This window comes from Electrophorus electricus, chromosome 6, assembly GCF_041902795.1.
Source record: "Electrophorus electricus isolate QZ-2024a chromosome 6, ASM4190279v1, whole genome shotgun sequence".
NCBI lineage: Eukaryota > Metazoa > Chordata > Actinopteri > Gymnotiformes > Gymnotidae > Electrophorus > Electrophorus electricus.
In genome coordinates, this window is record NC_137502.1 from 6,021,845 (window position 1) to 6,044,811 (window position 22,967).

At 42.4% G+C, this 22,967-nt stretch overlaps 1 protein-coding gene across 5 annotated transcripts in view; it reads left to right on the forward strand.

Moving 5' to 3' along the window:
* The window catches only part of cttnbp2 (cortactin binding protein 2), a 35,074-nt gene that overhangs the window by 4,146 nt on the left and 7,961 nt on the right, over positions 1-22,967 (forward strand). For 3 of the 5 annotated variants that reach the window (XM_081715222.1, XM_081715223.1, XM_081715225.1), the window contains 9 exons: positions 13,580-13,804; positions 16,039-17,506; positions 19,460-19,666; positions 20,245-20,344; positions 20,830-20,980; positions 21,345-21,575; positions 21,832-21,949; positions 22,335-22,595; positions 22,723-22,743. In XM_081715222.1, the coding sequence (XP_081571348.1) occupies positions 13,580-13,804; positions 16,039-17,506; positions 19,460-19,666; positions 20,245-20,344; positions 20,830-20,980; positions 21,345-21,575; positions 21,832-21,949; positions 22,335-22,595; positions 22,723-22,743 (2,782 nt within the window). The remainder of the gene's footprint in view (positions 1-13,579; positions 13,805-16,038; positions 17,507-19,459; positions 19,667-20,244; positions 20,345-20,829; positions 20,981-21,344; positions 21,576-21,831; positions 21,950-22,334; positions 22,596-22,722; positions 22,744-22,967) is intronic. The other 2 variants (XM_081715224.1, XM_027003965.3) reach the window with 1 other exon arrangement.

Below are 22,967 nucleotides of genomic sequence, written 5' to 3' on the forward strand. Positions count from 1 at the left end.
AATGTCATTTTGAGATGCATCTGAAAAATCCTAGGTTTACTGTTCAGATCAACTATTTTTTCAGTTTCACTTAGAATCCTCAGGATAATATCATACCTGTTTTACAGTCTTGACAACCTGATGAGGAATAAATTCATTAAATAAATAGTTTGGCAAAAAATCTAATTCATAGTTTTCCTCTTCCCCTGCCTATAGTTGAGCTAAAGACATATTTGGTATCAAAATTGTGCTTCTTTAGTTTTGTATTAAAGGACCCTGTATGTAGTGGTAGTGTTTGTAGTGAACACTGTTGCTGAGATTATACCTAAGGCAAGTGTGTGATGATTTTGGCATGTTGTTTGTGTTATGTTTTTGCTTAGTTACCCTCATAGTTCCCGTACAAAACTAAAGTAACAAGACAGCAAATACATATTGATTGAAAATATGTGTTAAAGGGAAAGTTGCATAAATTTGCTGAATCTCTTTTAAGTTATGGTCAAGATGATGATAAGATGAAGATCAAATCTTGACTGTTTTATGTGAGGTCTGTTTGGTTTCATGACTTCTTTCTTTTTTGTTCATCCCTTCCTCCTTGAAAACTGAAAGGGAAAATCCTGTTAGGTTTGGTATTTTATGCCATGTTATTCTGAACCGATGAGACAGCGTGGAGTTGTGTTTGATATAAAACACAGAGAAGGTCAGCAGACATGTCCTTTGCAGTTAAGAGTCCAGTGTTCATCTTTGCGTTCAGGCCAGCACCTTGCTGTGATTAAAAGCCCCGCTATCTGGATTGGAATGTTTGCAATGTCAAGGTCAGAAGTGACACCATTTTTTCAGGTGTTCTAGTTCAGCTTGTCCTCTCAAACTTGTTATGGAATCCTGTATGATTACTTAGGCCTCATTTCTAGGCTAGCTTGTTGACATAACGAGGGGCATCTATCTGTCTCTCTCTTTGTCTTTCCCTTGTATTTAAACCTAGCAGGCAGATGTACCTTTGCCTTGTCTTGTCATCTGCGTTCCCGCTCCGTCTTTGCTCAGCAAGGCTTGTCATTCCACTCTCTTTGTCAGGCAGTTGCTCCGTAGCTGTGTTTCCCAGTAGGCCTCCCCCTCTTCCGATATCCCAACCCTCTCTTTCCATCCCCATTTCACTCTCTCTTCATCTCACTCCTTCCTCCCTCTTCCCGCTTTCCCCTCACTGCAGCAGTCACAAGCACAAAGTCTCATTTGTTTCCTCGGAGAAGCTCAATCAGATACAGAGCAGACAGAACTGGATAAGGGGCCTCTGGCTGGGTGGGGGGATTTTTTAAAAACTTAAGCCTGTATGCGCCTGTATGCACCTGCATGCCGATTTATTTTCTTCCATGCACAGAATGTGGGCCTGAATGTGAAAATTGACGCTATGTGGATCAAAGTGGCCACCCCATGCATTATTAAGAGGCGTTCGTCTGTGCGATTAATTAGTGATCTGAAAAAGCTCATGGAGCTGTTGTATCGGTTTTCATCGTAGAGAATAGAGGGCCACAAGCAGATTAACTGAATTGGCGCTCAGTCACAATCCCCTTCCATGCATCAGAGTCAGCTGTTGATATCTGGCCAGGTTACTGGAAAAAGGTACGGCACGCTGGTTTCCCACGCTTTGTGTCATGTGATGCAGAAGAAATGTAAGGAGGACTAAGGGAATGGGAACATGTGAAATTTTTTCCCTTGCAGGCTTAGCTTTAGAAACAGTATGGAAACTGGATAATAACCAGTGCTTTTCCTTACAAATAAAATAGTCAGGTAATATAATTTATATATATAAGCAGGATGACCAAAAGCATTACAATGTAAAACTGGACAGGCATGATGTCATAAGAAATTAGATAATGAAACAAATAAACCTGCATGCTGAAGCCAGTCCTACTGCTGAGATTCTTGGATAACCTTTGTCAAAGCTCTGTTTCATCACCCAGAGTTTTATTGGCATGAGTGTGATTTAACTAGCCATACATACTTTAAGTGAGTTGCACCATATCTGCCACTTGATGCACTGACTTGATCAATCTGTTCGTCAAAACTTGAGAAACTAGTCAGCGTGCAGGAAGGGGGCTGCACCAGGCATGCAGTGGGGCCAGCTCTTTTCCCACTACCTGCCTCGAGCTTCGATGGCTCATCAGTAAGAAGGTGCTACTGTTGCGGTGCAGCTGTGTCCCTGGTCAGACTGGGCTCTTTAGCATACTCAGCACGTGCTCTCTGCAACCACCACGTGACCCAGCGGCCAAGGGGCTGTCACAAGTCAAACTGGAAACGTGCTCCAAAATAGCCTCGTGCCCAGCGCTGCGTATGGATGTGCGTGTCACAGTGAGTGAAAAAGAGCACAAGCCAACATGTTCAGCCCTAGGGCTCTGCCTGGTTATTTTGGGGTTTGTGCGTCAGGTGTAAGTTTGTCAGTCAAAATAAAGCTTTCGAACTCTAGACCTTGCCAGTGTACAAGCTCAGCCTTGCATTGTTTGTGACAGCGAGGGCCCTGTGCTTGCATATTTATGTTTGCTTTATACAGATGTCATCTTGTTTATATTGCACAACTCGCATTTAAAATGCCTAGGCAAACACTATATTGTAGGTCTAGTTGTATGGTTCATGCATGTGAGCAGGTGAACTGGTAGGAAATTTGTGTATTTTGCAGGTTCAGACAGTGAATAGCACTTCTTGGCTTCAACAGAAAGCCCAGAACAACATGGTAGAGTTGCCAGGGCCTGCGGGCATCACTCCACTCGTTTTCCCACTCTACCTTTGTACTTGTCATGCTATCTCTATCTATCTCTCTCTCTCTCCCTCTATCTATCTATCTATCTATCTATCTATCTATCTATCTTGTAACATTCTCTCAAGTGATGTCTGCAGCAAAGGCAGCTTGCAGCATCGTTGCATGGACAACTCTGATGGTGTGGGTGTGAGAAAGTTGTAGATCTAGGATGTAACTCCTTCACATGGGAAGGATATGGAAAAGAGCTTTTTACAAGTTTACCTGCGATACAGTCTTTTTTTATAGATATACCTTTGTTTCCCAATTATACCTTCTTAACATTGGGTTAATCATGTGAAAATGTTGCCATAACCCCTACCGCCCACCAACCCTAACCCAACTGCAAATAATTTTAACCTTGGGTAAGATTTCCCAACAAAATACAAATGGTGTCAGATTCCATGTGCCATTATACTATGGACAGTCTGTCCTGTTTGTTTCTTATTAGTGAACATAGATTTTTGGCAACGAGAGATTAAAAAATGGTCAAAAATAAGAAAGACCTTTATTTATAGATATAATATAGAGTTGCGTGAACTCTGAAGAGAAGTCATCCTACTTTCACAGAAAGAAAATCAAATCTGGAAGGTTAGAGTTTCCCAGGCTGAACTCAGCAAATATAAAAACAGCTCCTCTGACAGCATTCTACAGACCTTCATCCCAGCATGCACTTCATCCTTTGTGGCTCTTTGAACCTACAGAGTCTGCATTGTTCTCACCTTACCATGGGGAAGAGTTATGATCCTGTCTCACTGTAGGGCCAGCCAGAGTCCTGTTGCAAATAACTGTGCTTGGCCTTTTTTTTTTTTTTTTTTTTGTCATCCTTGGATGGAGGAAAGGAAATTGGCCTCTAAACTCCTCCTTTGAATGGTCACAGCACTGTAGGGCTTGATGTCCTGTGCAGCACTATCCAAATGAACTGACACCATCAGAGGAGCTCAGATATTTGCTCTGTGCACACTAAACCTGATCCATCTTAAATGTGAGAATTACTGTGGTAATGCAGTAACTACTGCTGTATAGTGACTGCTGTAACTATATTTATTAATTTTGCCTATTTCCCCATTTTGATCACATGCAGTTTTGATTAGTTTAGTAGCAAAAATGCTCTCTGGCATGAACAGCTGAGAATGTATAAATTATAGTAGTATATTCATATCAGAATTAGTATGTGCTGATTAAAACTTTAAATCAGTTGCCAACTGCTGGGGAACATTACATGAATCAAAATAAGTTTTTGGTCCTTAACAGAGCATTGTGTTGTTGTTTTTTTCAGGTTTTCAGGTTTTATCTTTTATTTGTGTCACTCTACCACTGAGATGCAGAAGTTCATTTATGTAGCAGCTCCAAGAAAAGGGGGAAAGGCCCTGTAGTGCTCATATGGGGCACTTAACTGAATTTGCAACACGATAATATCATTTATCACTATAATTTTGGAGATGAATAATTGTTTATCTAAATTTACCAGCAAAAAAAATCTGAGAGCCATCCAACTGCAGCCCTGCAGACCAAGCCCCTGGTCAGGCAAGTTTCTGAGTGGCCAGTCTTCATATGCTGGGTAGAAGTGCTTGCCAAATGAGAAAATTGCAGTTGATGACAATGCCCACTATCTAGAAAAAAATAAACAATTGACATTTTTTTTCATTGTAATTTTTACAAAAATATAGCCAATCCATTTTACAAACATTTTTTACCATGCTATCCATATAAATGGGCTTATCATAAAGTGAAGTAAGCTCATAACCTAACTACTGATGTTCTAGCTAAATAAAGCCGTTGTGATTAATGTTTACCAGGCTGGGTAGCTTGCTTCTTGGCAAATTGTCAGTTAAATAAAATGTTGCTTCTTATGCCTTATATAGATGTTTTCAATTTATGTCACATGGATGTTTCCATGTTATTATCAATATACTTTTATAAAGATGTTTCTTATAAATGTTTATGGTTTTATTCATTAAAATCATGTAATGGTTTGTTTCTGTTTTGTGTGTAATCAACATTGCTGCTAAATGATGGCTTATTTTAAGACAATGTCATGCAGTCAATTGGTTATGTTGGTTAAACCTAACTTTATATAATTTTGTATTAATTTAATGTTCTATGAGTATAATTTAATGCTGAACAGTATACCAAATGACAGCTCCTCTGTTAACACTAATTTGTTGTTTTCCTTTTTTTTATTATGTTTTTTATTATTTTATTATATTTATTTGCCTAGCTTTTATTTTGAAGATGGACATGCTTCCTACCAGTCAGCCAGGGGCCTGTCTGCCCAGCACAGAGCTTTGCCCATCCAGGGGCTTAATGTAAAGGGCTGCAGATGGAAGCTACTGAATAAGTCTGAAAGCATGATTAGATGTGCCTCTCATCATGACATGCACCTCCACATGTGAAACAACAATCCATTACTCAAAGCTTTGAAAGCATGACACCATGGTTTGGGCTCCTCGCATCATGAAGTAATACCCAAAACTATCACATACTATTAAGCTAAAGATATGCTGCCATGTACAATGGTTAGAAAATAATGCTTTTCGCACTTGTTAAATATGATGAGTAAATTGTACCGGATTCACCTACAGTTTTCTCCCATGTTACCATAGGAATTTTGTACCATCAGAACTGCAAATGCACTAAAATGTGAAATTCCTTGGCTGTTGTAGTTGTTTGAGGTTGGCTATGTTGGGTCTATGAGCTGTTGAGCTGTATAGTAAAGCTTGCACTAATACCAGAAAAGTAGTCTATTGTATATTTTATTTTACTTATGTTTATTATCATTTGTTCATATATATTTGTCTTCTTGCTTTTTTAAAGAATACAGCCTTGTGTTGCACAAAATGTTTGCACTATAATAATTTCCACAATTATTTAATTTAAAGAGATGTTATCTATTGTTGAATAAAATGGTTGGAATTATATAAAATGGTGCTGCTGTTCATATATGCACAGGAATACTCTAATCATAATTTATCATATTTCACATCACTTAACGTTGATCATTTTAGCATCAGAATCAGGATACCCAATGATGTTATCACACATTGCATTTTTGTCTATATCATGCTGTGTAATATGTTGAAGGGCTAGAAAATTGTTAAAGTAATTATTATATTGCTTTGTTAGGTAATTTGTCACTCTTCTTACCAATGTCCTCATCACTACCTTCCACAGTGATGTCATTTGACAACTTAACTGAGATGGTGTAAAAAATTATCAAAATGGTTCCTGATTTAGACCTCGTTGTGGGATATATCTGAAGAGCACAGCAGAGTTCCCTTCTTCATGAAGGAAATGGAGCTTCATTCACATGGGAGCTTATCAACACTATAAATAAAAAGAAATTTAAAAGTAAAACTTTTTTGGTTGGAGGATGACAATAAGAAGAAACCTTAGTAATGTGGTTTGTTATAATTTAGCAGGTACAAATGAAACCCAAGTGCTAAAATTTCACCTTTAACACATCAACACTGGCAAGGCAGTCCAAACCATTTGTAGACCCTAGTTCAGTTAAATGTTGTTGACAGCCAGAGTGGGGTTGCCACTCATGCACAGCATGCTTTATTGCCGGTCTGTTTCCACATCTGTCCTGGACCTCTGCTTGTGTTTCAAAAGTCCCTCTGTTATTTGCAGACTTGTTTTCTTCTCTGGACTTTTAACAGAGACTCTCTATTTCGAGCTCCTCTGACGAGCTTTAGCACATGGGACACAGCAGCCAACCTGTGATCACTAGTTATCCATAGCTTTGGTGGCCTTTGCATTGCTCTGTAAGAAAAGGGGACAGCAGATAAAGGTGTGCAGCCTGACTCATGCAGTAAAATCCCTATTATGAATTTAAACATTGCATGATGTATGATAATCTCCAGGAAGTATCCCATAACCTCATGATCATTCTGTCAGGACTGGACATGGAAACAAAGAAGTCCTAGCGAATGACAGAGAGGTGTGCAGTATGAGCCACTGGCCTGGAGATTTAAACAGCTGCATGCTTAGTTAAAAAGGGAACAGAGACTGACATCACATTTTAGCAGGATCTTAAACCCACACAGACACACATTTAAAAGAAGAAAATATAGCATTCAACAGTCCTGCATAATCAAGTACAGTCATATTCATCAGCAAGTTAAACTGTTGCCCTCAGTTACAAATGTGGGTGAAATATGTATGATCAACTTCTGGCTTAGTGCTGTTAAGGATGATGCATGTTCTTTTTTCTTTTTTTTTTGAAACAGTGATGAATGATAAGGACAGGAATATTAATACCTGGAGTGTAGGTAGGTATTATACTGTAAAAGAGATAAATCGAATTGAATGTCTCCATGTTACTTTCAGCATACATTCATTGACCCTACTGCTGAGGGATCGAAGTGTCACTTCAGACCTGCTAGTGTGCTCCTGAAAATGCCCAGCATCTCATCTGGAGCAAAGATGGTCTGTAGGATCAAGAGAACTTCCTGAAGTTACAAGCACGCGTATGGAGTTTACTGAAACTTAAAGAGGCTTTATGAAGGGCCTTTATTAAACCTTTTTTTGTGTGTGTGCAATGAAGGCTGAAGTTGCTTGGACTGTGTGTGCCTGCGTGTTGTGTTTGCTTTTGTGTATATCCAACACACAGTGTGTGCAGGACATTTCTGGTGGACTGTGGTATCACATACTAACATGTAGTTTATTTGAGAGGGCCATTAAAATAGGCCACTAGCATCATTAGCCCAGGCCAATTTTAGCCTTGCAGCCGTGCCTGTCGCTCTGTTGCAGGAAATACTCAAAAACCTTTTCAACTCTCTTCCTTGTGTCTTAATGGGGAAACAAGTCCCTCATGCTTAGCACTGTGGAGTATTTCAAAGATTTATTTATTACTTATATAATAATATGGCTATAATTAGACTCTCTGGAATATTAAAGACTTGTGAGGGGATATTTTGATTATAGAAGGTACGTTTTCCTCTAAAGTAAAAAAAAAAACAAACAGAACAAAAACAATCAGGTATAGCTCCTTGATGGCTAAGACAGTCCTTTTTTATGATGTCCTTGGTTGTTACAATTGTGATATTAGCCTTTTCCTATACGCTAATATGTTGGGGAGAATTAAATTGCTGTCACACTTAGACACATCCGTGGAGACAGACTTGAATTTGTGTGTAAATGAGTTGATCAGCTTCACAAACTCCTGAGGTATAGTTAGCAGGCAATCAAAGATTAATGTTGTTATAGCATGGATGGGTTGCTTCCCTATTCATGGGCCCTTGATAACACTCCAATATGTAGTATTCCTGGAAAACTCAATGTGAGGCAGTTGGAACCATGCTTTTGGCAGGATGTGGAGTCTTTTGTCCCTTGCTTGCTATGGAGCCTTGGGCTGCTTGTTGTAAATGCCAGCAAGCCAGCCACCATGGCCTGTTTATATAAGCGCTCCTAGTGGGGGCCTATTTGAATGTCAGCATCATGTTGCCTCTACATTGACAGCCATGCAGATGGAAGAGAAGGATGGTTAGAGGAAGTGACTCACTAGCTTTACTGTCAGATGTCGTGATTGTCGTTCATTTGCATTTGTGAAACATTTCCATTGCATCTGATGTTTTCAAAGGGTATTTAAAAAATTTCAAGCTATGTTGCAGAATTTCTTATAACAGTGATGGTGGTGGGTGTTAGTGTAGTCTATTCCCTTCGAACACATTTAAAGTTAGATATGTTGTAATTTTTGTTTCAGTCTAGACTGCATGCCTTACATCAGCCCAACTGGTTGTCTCTTTATTCCAGGTTTAGTGAGTTTTTGGCACTAAATGTTCTTTGTCTAACAGACCAATACACCCTAACCACCACTCTGCTCTGTCCATTGGTATTGATGTGCAGTTTGACAGATAATTGGTAAATGCTGGTTTCTCCTCAGTCATATACTGTAAAGCTCAAGATAACAGTGACTGCCCATTCAAGGTTTCCACACTCAACATTAAGCTATAACAGCAGACAGCTACTACACTTGTGACAGCTACAACACCAGAGATTTGGGGACATTGCTGTGCTTAACAGGGCAGGTCAGTGCCTGAGATGTGGACTTTGAAGGAGAGGGATGGATAACATATTTTTTGCAGGGGGGTGGTCTGCAGGGACTGTGGGACTTTCCTGGGTTGAAGCCTCTCCTCTTTTCCCTCAGGTCCCTGCACGTTCCCTCCCCCTCGTCCTGGCTACTTGCTCATTTAAACCTTCTCTGACCTATATTTCTGGTATTTTTTTTTCTTGTCCAGTCTGTTACGGATTTTCCACTCATCAACACATTCTATGGTGGGTTTCTGGAAATATGTTCTCTCCAGCAAATGGTCCTGAAATGTTACATGATTTTGACATGAATTAAATAACAGTGTTAAAAAAGAAAGTCAAATTTAGAGCTAGGGAATGTTTCGTTGTAAATGAATCATTGGGCAGTGCCACTAGGTTTAATATATTTTCATATGTAGTTTTTTTAATAGTGTGCATTTAAAGAGATCTTAATTGTGCTGTTCCAGCTGATCTATATTCCAGCCTCTCCTTTTTGTCAGCCTGATAGATTCGGTGACCTCAAATTTGGGTTAACAGACAGGCACTGCGGAAGTCCTTGGCCCACAAAGCAAGCTCTGTGTCGATCTAATTGAAAGCCTCCTTGTGAGAGACTGAAGAAACACAGTCACACACACAGAAAAGCACAAAAAACACTCACTTCTACACAAAAGCCTTACTCATAGCTTAACCTTTTCCAGTCCAAGTGAAATGCCTAAGCACTTCTGATTTAGCAGGAGCAGATATGGGGGGGTTTCCAAGGATGGACTGTTCAGTCCTCTACACAAGCTCTGAGAGTGTTTCTCTCCTCACCCACGGACACTCCCGCTGGTCAAAAAGGAGTCACCCTTTCTCTGGAAAGAGCCATGAGTGAACTTTCTCTCTGTGGGAGTGAGGCAAAGTTGCCCTCTTTTCTACCTTTTTTTCTAGACTCTTCTTTCACTCCTTTCCTGGCTTGGTTTCCCTATACATAGTCCAGGGGCTTATGTTTCACTCTTGGTCACTGATTTACTAACAGAAATCACCTGCCAGAAACTTCATACTGATTGGTTTATGCATGTTTATTTGCAGTGAGGCTTTGTACCATTCACCAATAGAACTCCCTAATGTATACAGCATTGCATATAACAGTTAACCAATTAGATTCTTGGGCTGCAAAACGGTGACACGTGAAGGGTTCAGTTTAGCAACAAAGGAATGCAAGAAGTGCAAAATATGTTGTTTTATTGACCTTTTGTTTGGACTACTTCAAAGTGAGTCCCCAGACAGATTGGCACATGTAGCTTGCTACAGTTGCAAAATACTACCATTTATTAGCCAGGCTAGTCCTCTTTATCCTGGGAGTCTGTCTCCTCTGCCTCTCGCTTTACCATCCTGCTCTCCCTCTCTCACTGACAGCATGCCTGAACCTTGCGCCCTGCCAACGCGTGCCTGTAAAGGTTAATGCTAATAATAACAAAAGCCTGGCTGGTAAATACAGGCCACTGCTGGAGTCCCAGTGACAGCATGGTCTCCCACACGATGCCCAGCTGCCCTGGCTGCCCCAACACTCCTGCCCAGTCTGGCCCCGCATCAATTTGTGAGAAGCACCACAGTGGCAGGCCAGATGACCTATTTGTCAACAGGACCTCGGTGGAGCTCTGGGGTTTTGCAAGCAGTAATTAGACCACAATCACACCATTTGTCATTTTGGAAAATTGCATTTTAATGAATCGTGCTAAAAGTATGTTTTATGTACCTTTAGTTTATATTTATCTACGAGGTTAAGGAATCACCTTGTTTGCTGTATTATTAGTGTGGATTCAACATGCAAGGAGTATCCCTGCTCAACCTGTCTGTAACCAGATATACACTGATTGCTTCTGGTGCAAGTAACACTCCTTTGTGCTGATTGAATTCTAGGTCATTGTGAGAGGAAACACACAGCATGTTAGCATGGAAGAACATTGTATATCTGCAGCATGAGATCAGTGCGATACCTGACCTATGTGACGGACTGATAATGCAGAGATGGAGAAATTGGAGCAGAGTCCTGGTAACTAGTGCAGGGGTTTCTGAAAGACAAAAGCAGTAGTTGGTGTAGTAGACCCAAACCTGAACAACATGGCACACAGACACTACATTCTGTTCTTCATCTGTTTACTTTTACTGACTGACTTATTCTTTCTCACTTAATCTCCCTGTCTTTGTCTCTCTCTCCCTCTCTGTTTACTTTTTCCTTCACAGTTAATGGTGAAAGTAACATCACTGTGTGTGTGTTTAGTTTTTACTCTGCTAATGTCACACATTGTTCTCTGTGCATTTTGCATTAGTTGATTGTTTTGGAAACCATGCATTCCTAAGCAGAGTATTTAGACATTAGACATTTTAGACATATTCAACTGAATCAGTCTCATGCGGGACTGAAAAATTTTCAGAAAATCAGAAAAGCATTTAAAAGATGAAGTTTTATAGTCCATTTGTAGAGTTTGATAGACGCTGGTATTTCTGTCATATTACTGCTGTTGGCAGAAGAAAATCACTTAATCAATAAAAATCAATTAACAAAATAAAAATCAAAAAGCTAAATTAATTAGTCTGTAAATAGTGACAGAGGTTAAACACTGAGCCAGATAGATGTATCTCAGACTTTGCAGAAGGAAGAGGGCAAAATGATCTGATTTACAAAAAAGTTTGATGGAGCATTGTGCAATTTTACTCAGGTTGTTGTTACCAGTGGGAGTAGTGACATTATTTGAAGTCTGATGAATGTTCCAGATGTTTTAATTGTTACAATTATCTGTATTATACTATACTAGGTTGACTATAGCACTGACAATGATATGGGTGAAAATCAGTGTCAAATCACCATCATTTCTGTCTTCTGTTAGCGTTGGATGCCTTAAGTATAGGCTCCTCAGCATACCGGAGATATGCAGTATGTGCCTAGGGCAGAGACGTGCTGTGTTTTTACGTGTGGGTGTGAGAGTGTGCCTGTGAGTGAGACAGAGGTTAGAGTTAAGCATGAGTGAGGATTTGCTGGTTGGTCTTTTCCTTCTTTGGTGAGGTAGTAGCGCTTAGCGAGCAGTAGCCTAAGGGATGCTGGTAACTCACAGTAGTCTTGCTGCTCTAAATATGGACAGACCGGACAGATCAGGTTTTGTCCCTTCCCCGCTCAGTGAACATACTTTATACAATAAGCTCAAGAGGATATTTTGTGCCAGTGCTGGACAACAGGGGGGAAATACACTGCCTGGTCAAAAAAAAGGTCACGCACATTTCGTTGGACCGCCTTTAGCTTTGATTATGGTACACATTCACTGTGGCATTGTTTCCACAAGCTTCTGCAATGTCACAACATTTATTTCTGTCCAGAGTTGCATTAATTTTTCCTCAAGATCTTGTATTGTCATTCAGTATATTCAGGTAGAACAGCTGACCTCATTCTTTGGGCACATAACATTGTTGAACCTAGACCTGACCAACTGCAGCAACCCCAGATCATAGCACTGCCCCCACAGGCTTGTACAGTAGGCAGTAGGCATGATGGGTGCATCACTTCAGCCGCCTCTCTTCTTACCCTGATGCACCCATCACTCTGGAACAGGGTAAATCTGGACTCATCAGATCACATGACCTTCTTCCATGGCTCCAGAGTCCAATCTTTATTCTCCCTAGCAAATTGAAGCCATGTTTTGCCAGTTAGCCTCACTGACAAGTGGTTTTCTTAAGGCTACACAGCTGTTTAGTCCCAATCCCTTGAGTTCCTTTCGCATTGTGTGTGTGGAAATGCTCTTACTTTCACTATTAAACATATCCCTGAGTTCTACTGTTGTTTTTCTACGATTTGATTTCACCACACGTTTAAGTGATCGCCGATCAGGATCATTCAAAAGATTTTTTCCGACCACATTCCTTCCTCAAAGATGATGTTTCCCCACTGTCCTTCCACTTTTTAATAACGCGTTGGACAGTTCTTTACCCGATTTTAGTAGTTTCAGCAATCTCCTTAGATGTTTTCTCTGTTTGATGCATGCCAATAATTTGATCCTTCTGAAACTGATTACCATCTTTTCCACGACCACAGGATGGGTCTTTCAACTTGGTTATTTAACCAGCAAGAAGCTACCCACTGCATCAGTTATGGTTAAATAATTTGTTGCCAGCTGAAACATAATCCCCCATGCAGTAATTATCCAATGGGAGGCTCTTACCTATTTGCTTAGTTAAATCCAGGTGGTGGCCTTTTTTTTTGGCCAGGCAGTGTATGGGCTGGTTGCATGCTAAACGCTATGAAGGAAGACCCTGAGGAACATTCCATGTGACATCTTAATTCTCATCAGGACATGGGTCAGAGTTGTGACCAGACCAACCAAATTTCAGAAAGGTCTGCATATCATAGTCTTCACTGATATGGATATTGCAGAGGACAAGGTTGTAATAATGATTAACAAGAAATATTTTTTCATGGCTGCAAGCCTCAGCATACTGTAGGTAAACTGCATCTGGGTTTGGGTTATTCTCGCTGTTCAGACATTGGTAAAATTGTGTATTCTTGTTACAGATTGAAATACAGTCTAATTTTTGCTGAAGTGATTGAAGGGGAAAAAATTGGTGAGAAGCTGCAATGAATCATGGGTTAGTGTGGGCTGAGATGGAGAGCAAGCCTTTTGTCAATCCTACTGTGCAGACCAGCTGGTCATAACACAGAGACTAACTAGACGTTGGTCTTAATGGATTCCTTCTGGAGAAGTGATAAGCTTTTCTCTGAGTGGGTGTGTGTAGTGACTTCTCTGTCTCCCCCTGCAGGCTCGAAGAAAAGAAGTGTTCCTGCAAGAGCGCTATGGGCATTTCAGCTTGACTGACCCGTTCCTCGCCCTGCAGAGAGACTGCGAGTCAGGGGCGGGGCAGAAGGAGCACCGGCCCGTCAGCTCCAGTCCCATCAGCGTGTTGGAGGCCGTTATGGCCCACTGCCGTAAGATGCAGGAGAGGATGTCCTCCCAGCTGGCCGCCGCAGAGAGCAGGCAGAAGAGGGTAGGTCTCCTACATGCCTGAATGCAGGGGAACGAGAAAATATTGTGTTTGTTGGTAGGGTCAAGTGGATGGATAACTGCATAGAGGGGTGCGAGTGTGTGTGTGTGTGGTGTAAAAGGTTTGTGTTCATAAATGTCTACTTGTTTGTTTTGTTTTTTTACTTTTGTTTATGAGAGTACAATTGTGTATGTATGATGTGTGTATGTATGTATGTATGTATGTATGTATGTATGTATGACACAGTGTGTGGTCCAAGTGAACACACTTTCCATTCCCAGTGCTTAAGTGGCAAACCCAGCGCAGCTAATTTTGTAATCATGGTGAGAATGGGGGGTTAGTGGGTGGCAGTCTCTGAAAGCCAGCATGTCTAACGCATCCATCCTCACAACACCTGCTCACACACAGTTTAATATGAGCTGCAAGATACAGCAGCTGGCCATACACTCACACACCAACACACCAGCCTCAGCCCTAGGGGCGGGCAATATAATGATATGTTAGTTATATCATAGATTATGTCAAAATATACTTTTCTTAGTGTGTCATGTGCTTGTAGAAACACTAACCATCTGTGTGTTTCATTAAAAATCAATTATAGAAAGTTAGTAAACAACAAACAGTGGTGTGATACTATCAAATTAAAACTGCATAGTAACAAGCAGCTGAGTGTATCCATAACTTTTATTTAAAAATAATATGGCACAGCAGCACTAATGCTTATAGCCTCATGAACCGTGCTGATTTATGAACTTAAAAAATGAAACATCGCTATACGTATCACCATTGCGAGATTTTGCAGACTATATTATGTTTTTGCCCAGCCCTCAAAGCAGCTGCGTCCCCTGCTTCCCCCCATTAGCTACATGAGTGGCCATCCAACCAAACTGGCCGTGTTGTTCTGAGTGCTGGGATTAATGCCCTGCGTTAGCCAGAGAGAAGGATCTTTGCCCCATTGCACATGTCATTTTAGTATTGATGCCTGCCTTGTCTGTGAAACCGAGAAGACTAAACTACCTCTCTTCTAAGAATAAACATTCACACTTGGTTGTTATGGTGACGGTTCTCTAGTTTCATAGCTGGTTAATTGTGATATGCTCTTATATCAGTCACTCCAGTGAATTATATGAATTGACCCTCAGTATAGTGGAGTTGCTTAAGATTATAAGCATCTGCTTATGTTATTTTTGTCTGGATACTCTGCTGAAACGGGTTTTTGTTCATTGTCACATTTTTCCTGGGAAGGTGTTTAAATATTCATGCACAGAGTAGCTGAGAGCTCTCATGGCGCTTATTCAGAAGGCCTGTGCCATCCTTTGGTTCATTAGGGTTATGGGTGTGGCTGCCATAACTAATGCATGTAGGATGATATAGTCCAATGAATAATGAAGCATATCATCAAAAAATGGCAGCTGTAATGGTCCTGTCACTTTTCCCACTAATTTGGTTCCTGAAGTAGGCATAAGTGGTACTTTTTACATTAAGTACTATTGTTTTATTTGTGTATAAATAGATCAGCCAATTATCAGCTCATACTTGTTTCTGCAACATTTTTGACCTACTTTTCCTTATATTTTAAGAGGGTATAATTAAATGTAATCATTACAATATGAGCAATTGGTGGCTCATCTTGATACACAGGTATTATGTTTGTTTGTTACTTCAGAAGCCAAGGTTACAATAACAAGGTTTACAAGTACATATTTATACATCTCAAGGCCAGTTTACATGAAATATCCTGTTTACACTTGGTCATTTTGTGCATCTCAAGTATTTGGATTTTAGGACACCATTTACAATGGATCATTTAATGCATCTTTAGTATCGGGATTATAACTGGATAGGGATTATCCTCATAAAAATGTATATGTACAAGCTTTTACGGATTGAAATCCAATCATTCAAACTACCTCAGGAGGTGGTCTAAGATACACACTTGTGTAATATCTGGCTTAAATGTATCATACAAGTCCAAGCCATGTTTGAGAACCAAATCACTTCCCATGACCTCACACAATAGAACCATCTGAAAGTAGAAACACCAAAGTTGGTGTATTCCTCTATGTTTATGTATTCCTCTATGGTTGTAATTATTTACAATTGTAGAACATTTTTGTTGTGTGTGTGTATGTGAGCAAGTTTGCAGACTATTATATGTATGCAAGGTATATTTGTTTTTAATAGTTATAGGCTAATGTGTAAGTGTGTCTGATGATGTGCCGTGCTGGTGTGCCTAGCTGGAGATGGAGAAGCTACAGCTGCAGAGTCTGGAGCAGGAGCACCGGAAGTTGTCGGCACAGCTGAAGGATGAGCGCGAGAAGAACAAGCACGTGGTGATGATGCTGGTGCGTGAGTGTAAGCAGCTGGCAGCACGCGTGGTCGAGGAGAGCCAACGTTTTGAGGAGCTCTCCTTGCGATCCGAGCAGGAGGGCCGTTCCTTGGGCCGCATGGAGGAGGAGCTCGCGGCCGAGCGGCGCCGAAGCCAGCAGATGGAGGCGGAGATGGAGAAGCAGCTGGCGGAGTTCGACACGGAGCGCGAGCAGCTGCGAGCCCGGCTAAGCCGTGAGGAGAGCCGCACCTCTGAGCTGCGCACAGAGAGTGACAGCCTCCGCCAGCAGGTGGAGCAGCTCAGGACTGAGCGGGGGAAGGACGCCCTGCCACTGGCCCCAGTGGCAACTCCCGCACCCGCACCCATGCTCAAACCCAAGAGCACAGTGTCAGTGGCTGTGGGCACAGAGGTTAACTGCAGGGCAATTGCTTCTCAGACAGACCTGCTGCCTGAGCATGAGGTGCCCAAGAAGGTGCCACTGACCATCCCTGTCAAGCCCACAGGTGCCAACTATACTGGCATGAATCTACCCAAGACCACCACTACTGGGAGGGGATTGCATCATGGGAGCTCTCAGGCCGAGAATGGAGGAGAGGGGCAGGTGGCGCCGAACCCAGCTCATGGTTTACACTCACCTGGTACTGCTGCCACCCTACCCACAGGGGTGAGTCCCCGTGTCCAGGCAGCCCGCTACAAATTCCAGCCCTCGGCCTCAGAACAGGACCAAAACGGCATAGCCAACCAGAGCCCACCGCCACGGGACCTGTCTCCCACCAACCGAGACAACTTTGCCGCAAAACAGCAGGCACGTCACACAGTCACACAGGTCCTCTCGCGATTCACCAGCCCACCAGCAGGGGGCCCCCCTGCAACCCTTCGGCCTGGCCTGTCCCACTCTACTTCAGAGGGCGGACCCTTTGCTGGAAGATTGGGCCATCCACAGATAGGCATCAAGTCACCAACTGTGGCACGCATCGATCGGGGCAACCCACCTCCTATCCCGCCCAAAAAACCTGGACTGTCTCAGACACCATCCCCTCCTCACCCGCCAATCAAAGTAGTTGGCGAGGCCAGCAGGTCACCGGGGGCTGGACTGGGGGTGGGGCCTGCCAAGTCGGCCACCACCCCACAGCTCCCTCCCAAGCCTGCCCTGGACCTAGGGGGTGTGGTCCCAGCCTTGACTGCGTCTCAGGTGGGTGCGCCCAAAGCTGGCAGGCAACGGGGGCTGCAGCCGGCGGCAGCATGCGTGGATTGTCCCCCTGTCACCACCACCACCTCCTCCATTGCTACCATTGTCAGTAGCCCGTCTGTAAACCCCACTAGCCTTCCATCCCATAGCGCCCAGCATCCGGGCAGCCCCCTGGCAGCAGCATCAGGTAAACGGGTGTTTGACAACCTCATTGTCAGTGCCTCTCTTCTCTCCTACTCTACTCTCTTTCTGCGTTCAGTCAGTGTAGTCAATGGGCACTCCATCCATAGAGGCTTTAGACCAGTAGAGCCCTAGAGAGAAAACATCAAAATGGGCCTGGGGTTGTAGTATTATGTGCCCCATGTGAACAGCAGGGCCTTCAGGAGACTCTTCCCCGTAACCCACTCCACACTGAAGCTGATGCCAGAGGCTGCTCTGTCCATGTCCTCCCTCCACCTTCTGACCTCCAACCTCCTACTGCATGCCCCTGCCTGTATGTATATGTCCCTCCTCTAACCATCAGTACCTCTTGCTTGTCTCCACCCACTTGCCCGCCCTTTTCCATCAACTCTGGATGCTCTTAATGGCCTCCTGCATCACATTTTATTCTCTGCAAATGAGATCTCCTGCCCCTGCATGACGGAACTCCACACTCAGCTAACTCCATGTGCTCAGGTGGTCAACAAGCTTTATTTCCTTCGTTGTTTCCCTATGAGGTGTACACTAAAACATTGATCTTTTTGTTCTGGAAGCATCAGCTTGTTCTGTGAGGGAGATCTGTCAGTCTGGTAGCTTTCAGTGTGGCTGCTGTGTCCCTGGTATCCTGAACAACAGCTTTGAGAATGCCAACTTTGGTACAACTTTAGTGACTGTTTTTTCAAGCCATTACCAAAGATCTTATCCTTAATCTACCACTCACGTCAAAGTTTTTCCCAAAACCCCAGAATATTGGGGAACATGTTACTCAAAAATATCATTATCTAACCTAAAAGTGTTTGAATTTACTTGTTGAAAATGTATCTATAACTGTATAATGCATCAATGTATTAGGTGTTAAAACCACAGCTCAGGAATCCATGCATGTAAGAAATCCAATATAATTTTGCTACCTAACCTTCCATGTTCACTATAACACCTCTTGGAAATGCCACCCTGTCTCTATAGGCCTCACAAAAGGCTCTGTGGGTACACAGACAGGCCTATTTAAACAGCAGTCAAAGCAGAGCAAGTATTCCACACTCACTACTTTTTTGTCACTAGAGACTAATCCACCGCACAGCTCTAGCTGAGACACCAGACATCGCTAGCTACCTGTCATTACTAATGTCTCAAAAACGCTAAGAACTGGCACTTTTCTTCCCCTCTCCACCATAGTGTTGCTGCCACAAGCATTCTGGATATTCTTTCTCTCTCTCTCTCTCTCTCTCTCTCTCTCTCTCTCTCTCTCTCTCTCTCTCTCTCCCTCTCCCCCCTCCCATGCACTCTCATTCAGTCCAGCAGGATCTCACTAACAGACAAACCCCCCTCTCACCTCCCTAGAGACTAAGAGACTAGAGACTAGCTATTTGCAAGTACACTCTACATACATTCAGAAATACAATTACCACTTGAGATATCTGTGTCCATACTGCTGTAACAATCTTGGTCAGTTTTGTCTAGTTATATTATTTTCTTGAAGCACTTCATGCCTTGACATATTTTAGCTGTGCATTGCTTCTAGTACCAGTATACTATATTGCCTGATTGAGATGAGTTTAACAGGTTTGGTTTGAAGGTCAGTGTAATTTGGTGTGACTGACATGATTTGTATTGGTTTGAGTTTTGTCCAGTTTGCTAAATTTGCTCTTGACTCCGGCCTGTCCTGAAAGCTGTTTAATGAGTTGACATTAGTTTTTCTGGTGTCAAATATCAATTATCTGGCATCGTACCAATTTGATCATTGTAATGGCACAGTTACCCTGTCAAGCATCACTTAAATCTTTACTGTAAGATCCACAGCTTTGTCACTTTCTTCAGTTTTTCTCAATCCATAGTTTAACATTTTTCTGATTTTTAACCTATAAAAATTCCAAAGCACACTCTGCCATGACCTTTTGGCTCTGCCTTCTTTTATTTAACTGCTACCACTTTCCCCTCCCAGGCTGGTGTCCCTCCATAGACCCTCCACTAGCCTGCGGTGACCCCGTCCCCCTGGATGACGGGCACACCCTTTTGCTCCAAGCTGCTTCCCAGGGAAATGTCACTTTATTGTCTATGCTGCTTAATCAAGATCCACCAATGGATATTAGTCACCTCCAACAAGACCTGACCTCTGCCTTGTTTTCTGCTGCTCGAAACGGACACACAGGTACACGGTGTGGTGACGCTGAAAAGAAACTGCAGAGTCTTCATTGTTTGCATTTTGCTTGTTCTGTCAGCATTATCAATAGATTTAATGAGCACATTGTACGTAAATTAATAGAAGCCCAGAATGATTATATATTCACTTTAATATTTATTTATTTTTACTGCTTCTTCTGTTAAGTAAGAAAAAACCTGCAAAGATATTGTTAACACAAACTGGCTATTTACTGATATTGGTCAGCACTCAGCTTCATGTCCATCAGTGCCTTCATCTGTATGAAGAGTAGGTATTGTCATAATAATGATTTGACAATTTTTTTCTTTTCAAAGTCTTGTTAAAAGAAAGTGTTGTATGATTTTTTTTTCTGCATTTCTGAGGCAGTTATACAGGCGTTTAGAGTCTAACTTTTACTCACTTTTACTTTACTTTTACTGTGTTGGGGTTTTTCTTTTTATTGTTAGTTTTTTTTAATTATTTATTTACCCTTGATATTGTTTTTCTCAGAAAAAAATATGTTCAACATTTTGAAAAGGGAGGTGTATCCAGACTTTTGCTGCATGATGGCTGTTTGTGTCTCATAGAATGCTTGAACCTGCTGCTGACTTTGGGGGCGTGTCCTAATGCTCCTGATGTAAACGGATTCACGCCCTTACACATAGCTGCTATAGGTGGCCACCATGGGTAAGCCCCTCCCCCTGTTTCAGCCCTCAGTGCAGCTGTTGCAGTTAAAAGCTGCTGTTCTTCAATGAGAGCAATATACAAAAGTCCAAATCTGAAGCGCCGTTTGACACTTGGGATGGACTATGTAAAAAGCAGGTGGCTCCCTCAACAGTTTGAGTGGCTGGAGGAATTCACATACGGAATTCTTGTTTCGCATCATGTGTGCTGTGTGCTGTCAGTGATGTCATCACCCTAGTTTGTTGATGACATCACACTCATCTCGATTTCTAGGTTAGGGCAAGGGCTGTTTCTAACCCAAATCAAGCATGTCTTTCTCCACACAGCATACAAGCATGAACTGTGAGTTTACATCAGGCCATGGGGGTCTTGTTGCCTGCACTTTGAGCTGACCGTGCTCTAAAAAGCCAGTCCGATTCAACCTCACTGTAATTCAGAAATGAAACTGCCTTGTCGCAGCCTCTCTGAGTGACTGGCGTGTGTTTCAGGTGTGTGCGTGCTCTCTTGGGCCATGGTGCTGAGGTAGACTGTGAATGTGTAGGGGGGCGGACGCCACTCTTCCTGGCCTGCGAGCATGGAAGCACGGAGTGTGTGAGAGTGCTGCTTGATGCTGGAGCGGACCGCTCACACATCACTGCTGTGAGTTCGTCATCACAGACACACATGCACAGACATGTACAAGGAGGCATTAGACGTCATTGGCATTACATGCATATGTACTGGAACTTATTGTCTCTCAGCCTGTTTCTGTGGTAACAGATAGTGAACAAGGGTTTGTGGTAGGCTTTGTACTGCTTTGTGGATGCTTTTGCTTCTTATGTTAGTAACACCTAATTATGGGCTTGATGCAATCTTTGCATGTTCATTATAATGCACGTTCCCATTAAAAATGAGCAATAACAACAAAAAGCCTCTTCCTTTTACCTCTGTCAACTAATTTGACAAAATTCCTCCTTTGTGTGTTTATAATTAATTTTATTGGGTCTATGTATGCGATCCACAGGATAACTGCACTGCTCTTCATGCCACAGTAAGTCTGGGCCATGTTGGTGCCCTCAGGCTCCTGCTGTACCACCCGTCTCCTGGGCCTGGGACGGGCGACCCAGCAGGCAACCTGAGCAACCCAGACCCCCGCCGCCCACACACGTGCCTGCCCATTACCCGCCACATCCTCAATCACACCAACCAGGATGGCTGGACTGCTGCCCATATTGCTGCATCCAGGGGTTACAAGGTAATGAAGGCTCACATCAGCACATGAAGATTCATGTTTTCTGTTCACGTTCAGGGATATGTGTGTGATATATAGTCATATTTGTTCAGCCTAATGGTAATCACTTATTCTGTCACACTTTGTTTTGGTTCCCATTCATGGCAAAACCCTTTTATTTTTCCAAATCTTGTTAAGGATTGTGCAGGAATATAAGATTTAAATGTACATGTGGATGAATTGTCTGCGTGTTCACACCTCTCCCCTGGTGGGTTTTCAGAAATGCCTGGAGGTTTTGTGTACCCACGGCCAACAGGACATTGAGAAAAGGGACAAATGCAACCGCACAATACATGACGTGGCCACAGATGACTGCAAAGAGTTGCTGGAGAACCTGGGTGAGGACATTTACACCATTTAGCAGACAGTCTCATCCACAGCAACTGCAGGATGCCTTTGTGCAAAAATCCACAGAAACCCGATTAGCTCTCATGATGTACTGTTCTCTCTCTCAGTGCCTTAACTTCACTTAACCCTTGACAATAAAAGCCATTTGTGGAGCTTTTATGTACAGAGTTAGTGAGAGCTTTTCTGTTTAGCTGCCCGATATTGTTTGAACTAGCACTGCACAGTTTAGTGAGTGTGTTATCAGCACTTATGCACTTGCGTTTAAGAGCCCTGCACCAATACAGCCCCTCCTTATAGAGGAGGGAGAAATGCTGATAGTTGAATAAATCTGAGGACTGGACAGTTGCCAAACCTGTGCATTATCCCTCCTGTCAGACTGCTACAGGGTGGCAGTACAGGTGCACACTGGCTCCCGGGAACACCTGTGTCCTGTCGATCTCTTGGAGGACGGCCCCAACATTGGCACAGTTGCCATCCAGCGCCACACCAGCTGGACAGAGTTAGGGCAGATGCTAAGTCAACTTTTAGCCAGTCACCTCCATCTGGTATGTGGGAGCTGGGATCTGCAGGAGAGCGTAGGAGGAGTGGAGACATCCCTTGGCTTGTCCTCGGACAGCATTGCCTCTGTGAAGATAGGTAAGCACCCTAGCAGCCCCTTTTGACAAGTGAGATGAACATTTCTGTTTCTAGTTCCTTTCTCTGTTTTAGTAATAAATTACATATTGGTAATAAATCACCTCCATTTCACTTAACCCTCTCTCAGGTGCACTGTGGGTAAAGCAAGGTAAGATTATTTGCATAGCACATTTAATAAACAGTAAAATAATTCAAAGTGTTCTACATAAACAAGAATAAAAGCTAATAGAGAAGTATAAATAAAAAGGAATTGCAGAAGTCATTGCCTCTGAAATAAATTAAAAAAACAAGTAAACTGCACAGTAATAGCCTGCTTTCATTCTTTTGAGCAATATTAAAAAATCCCCTCAAATGCAGTTATTAAGATAATCT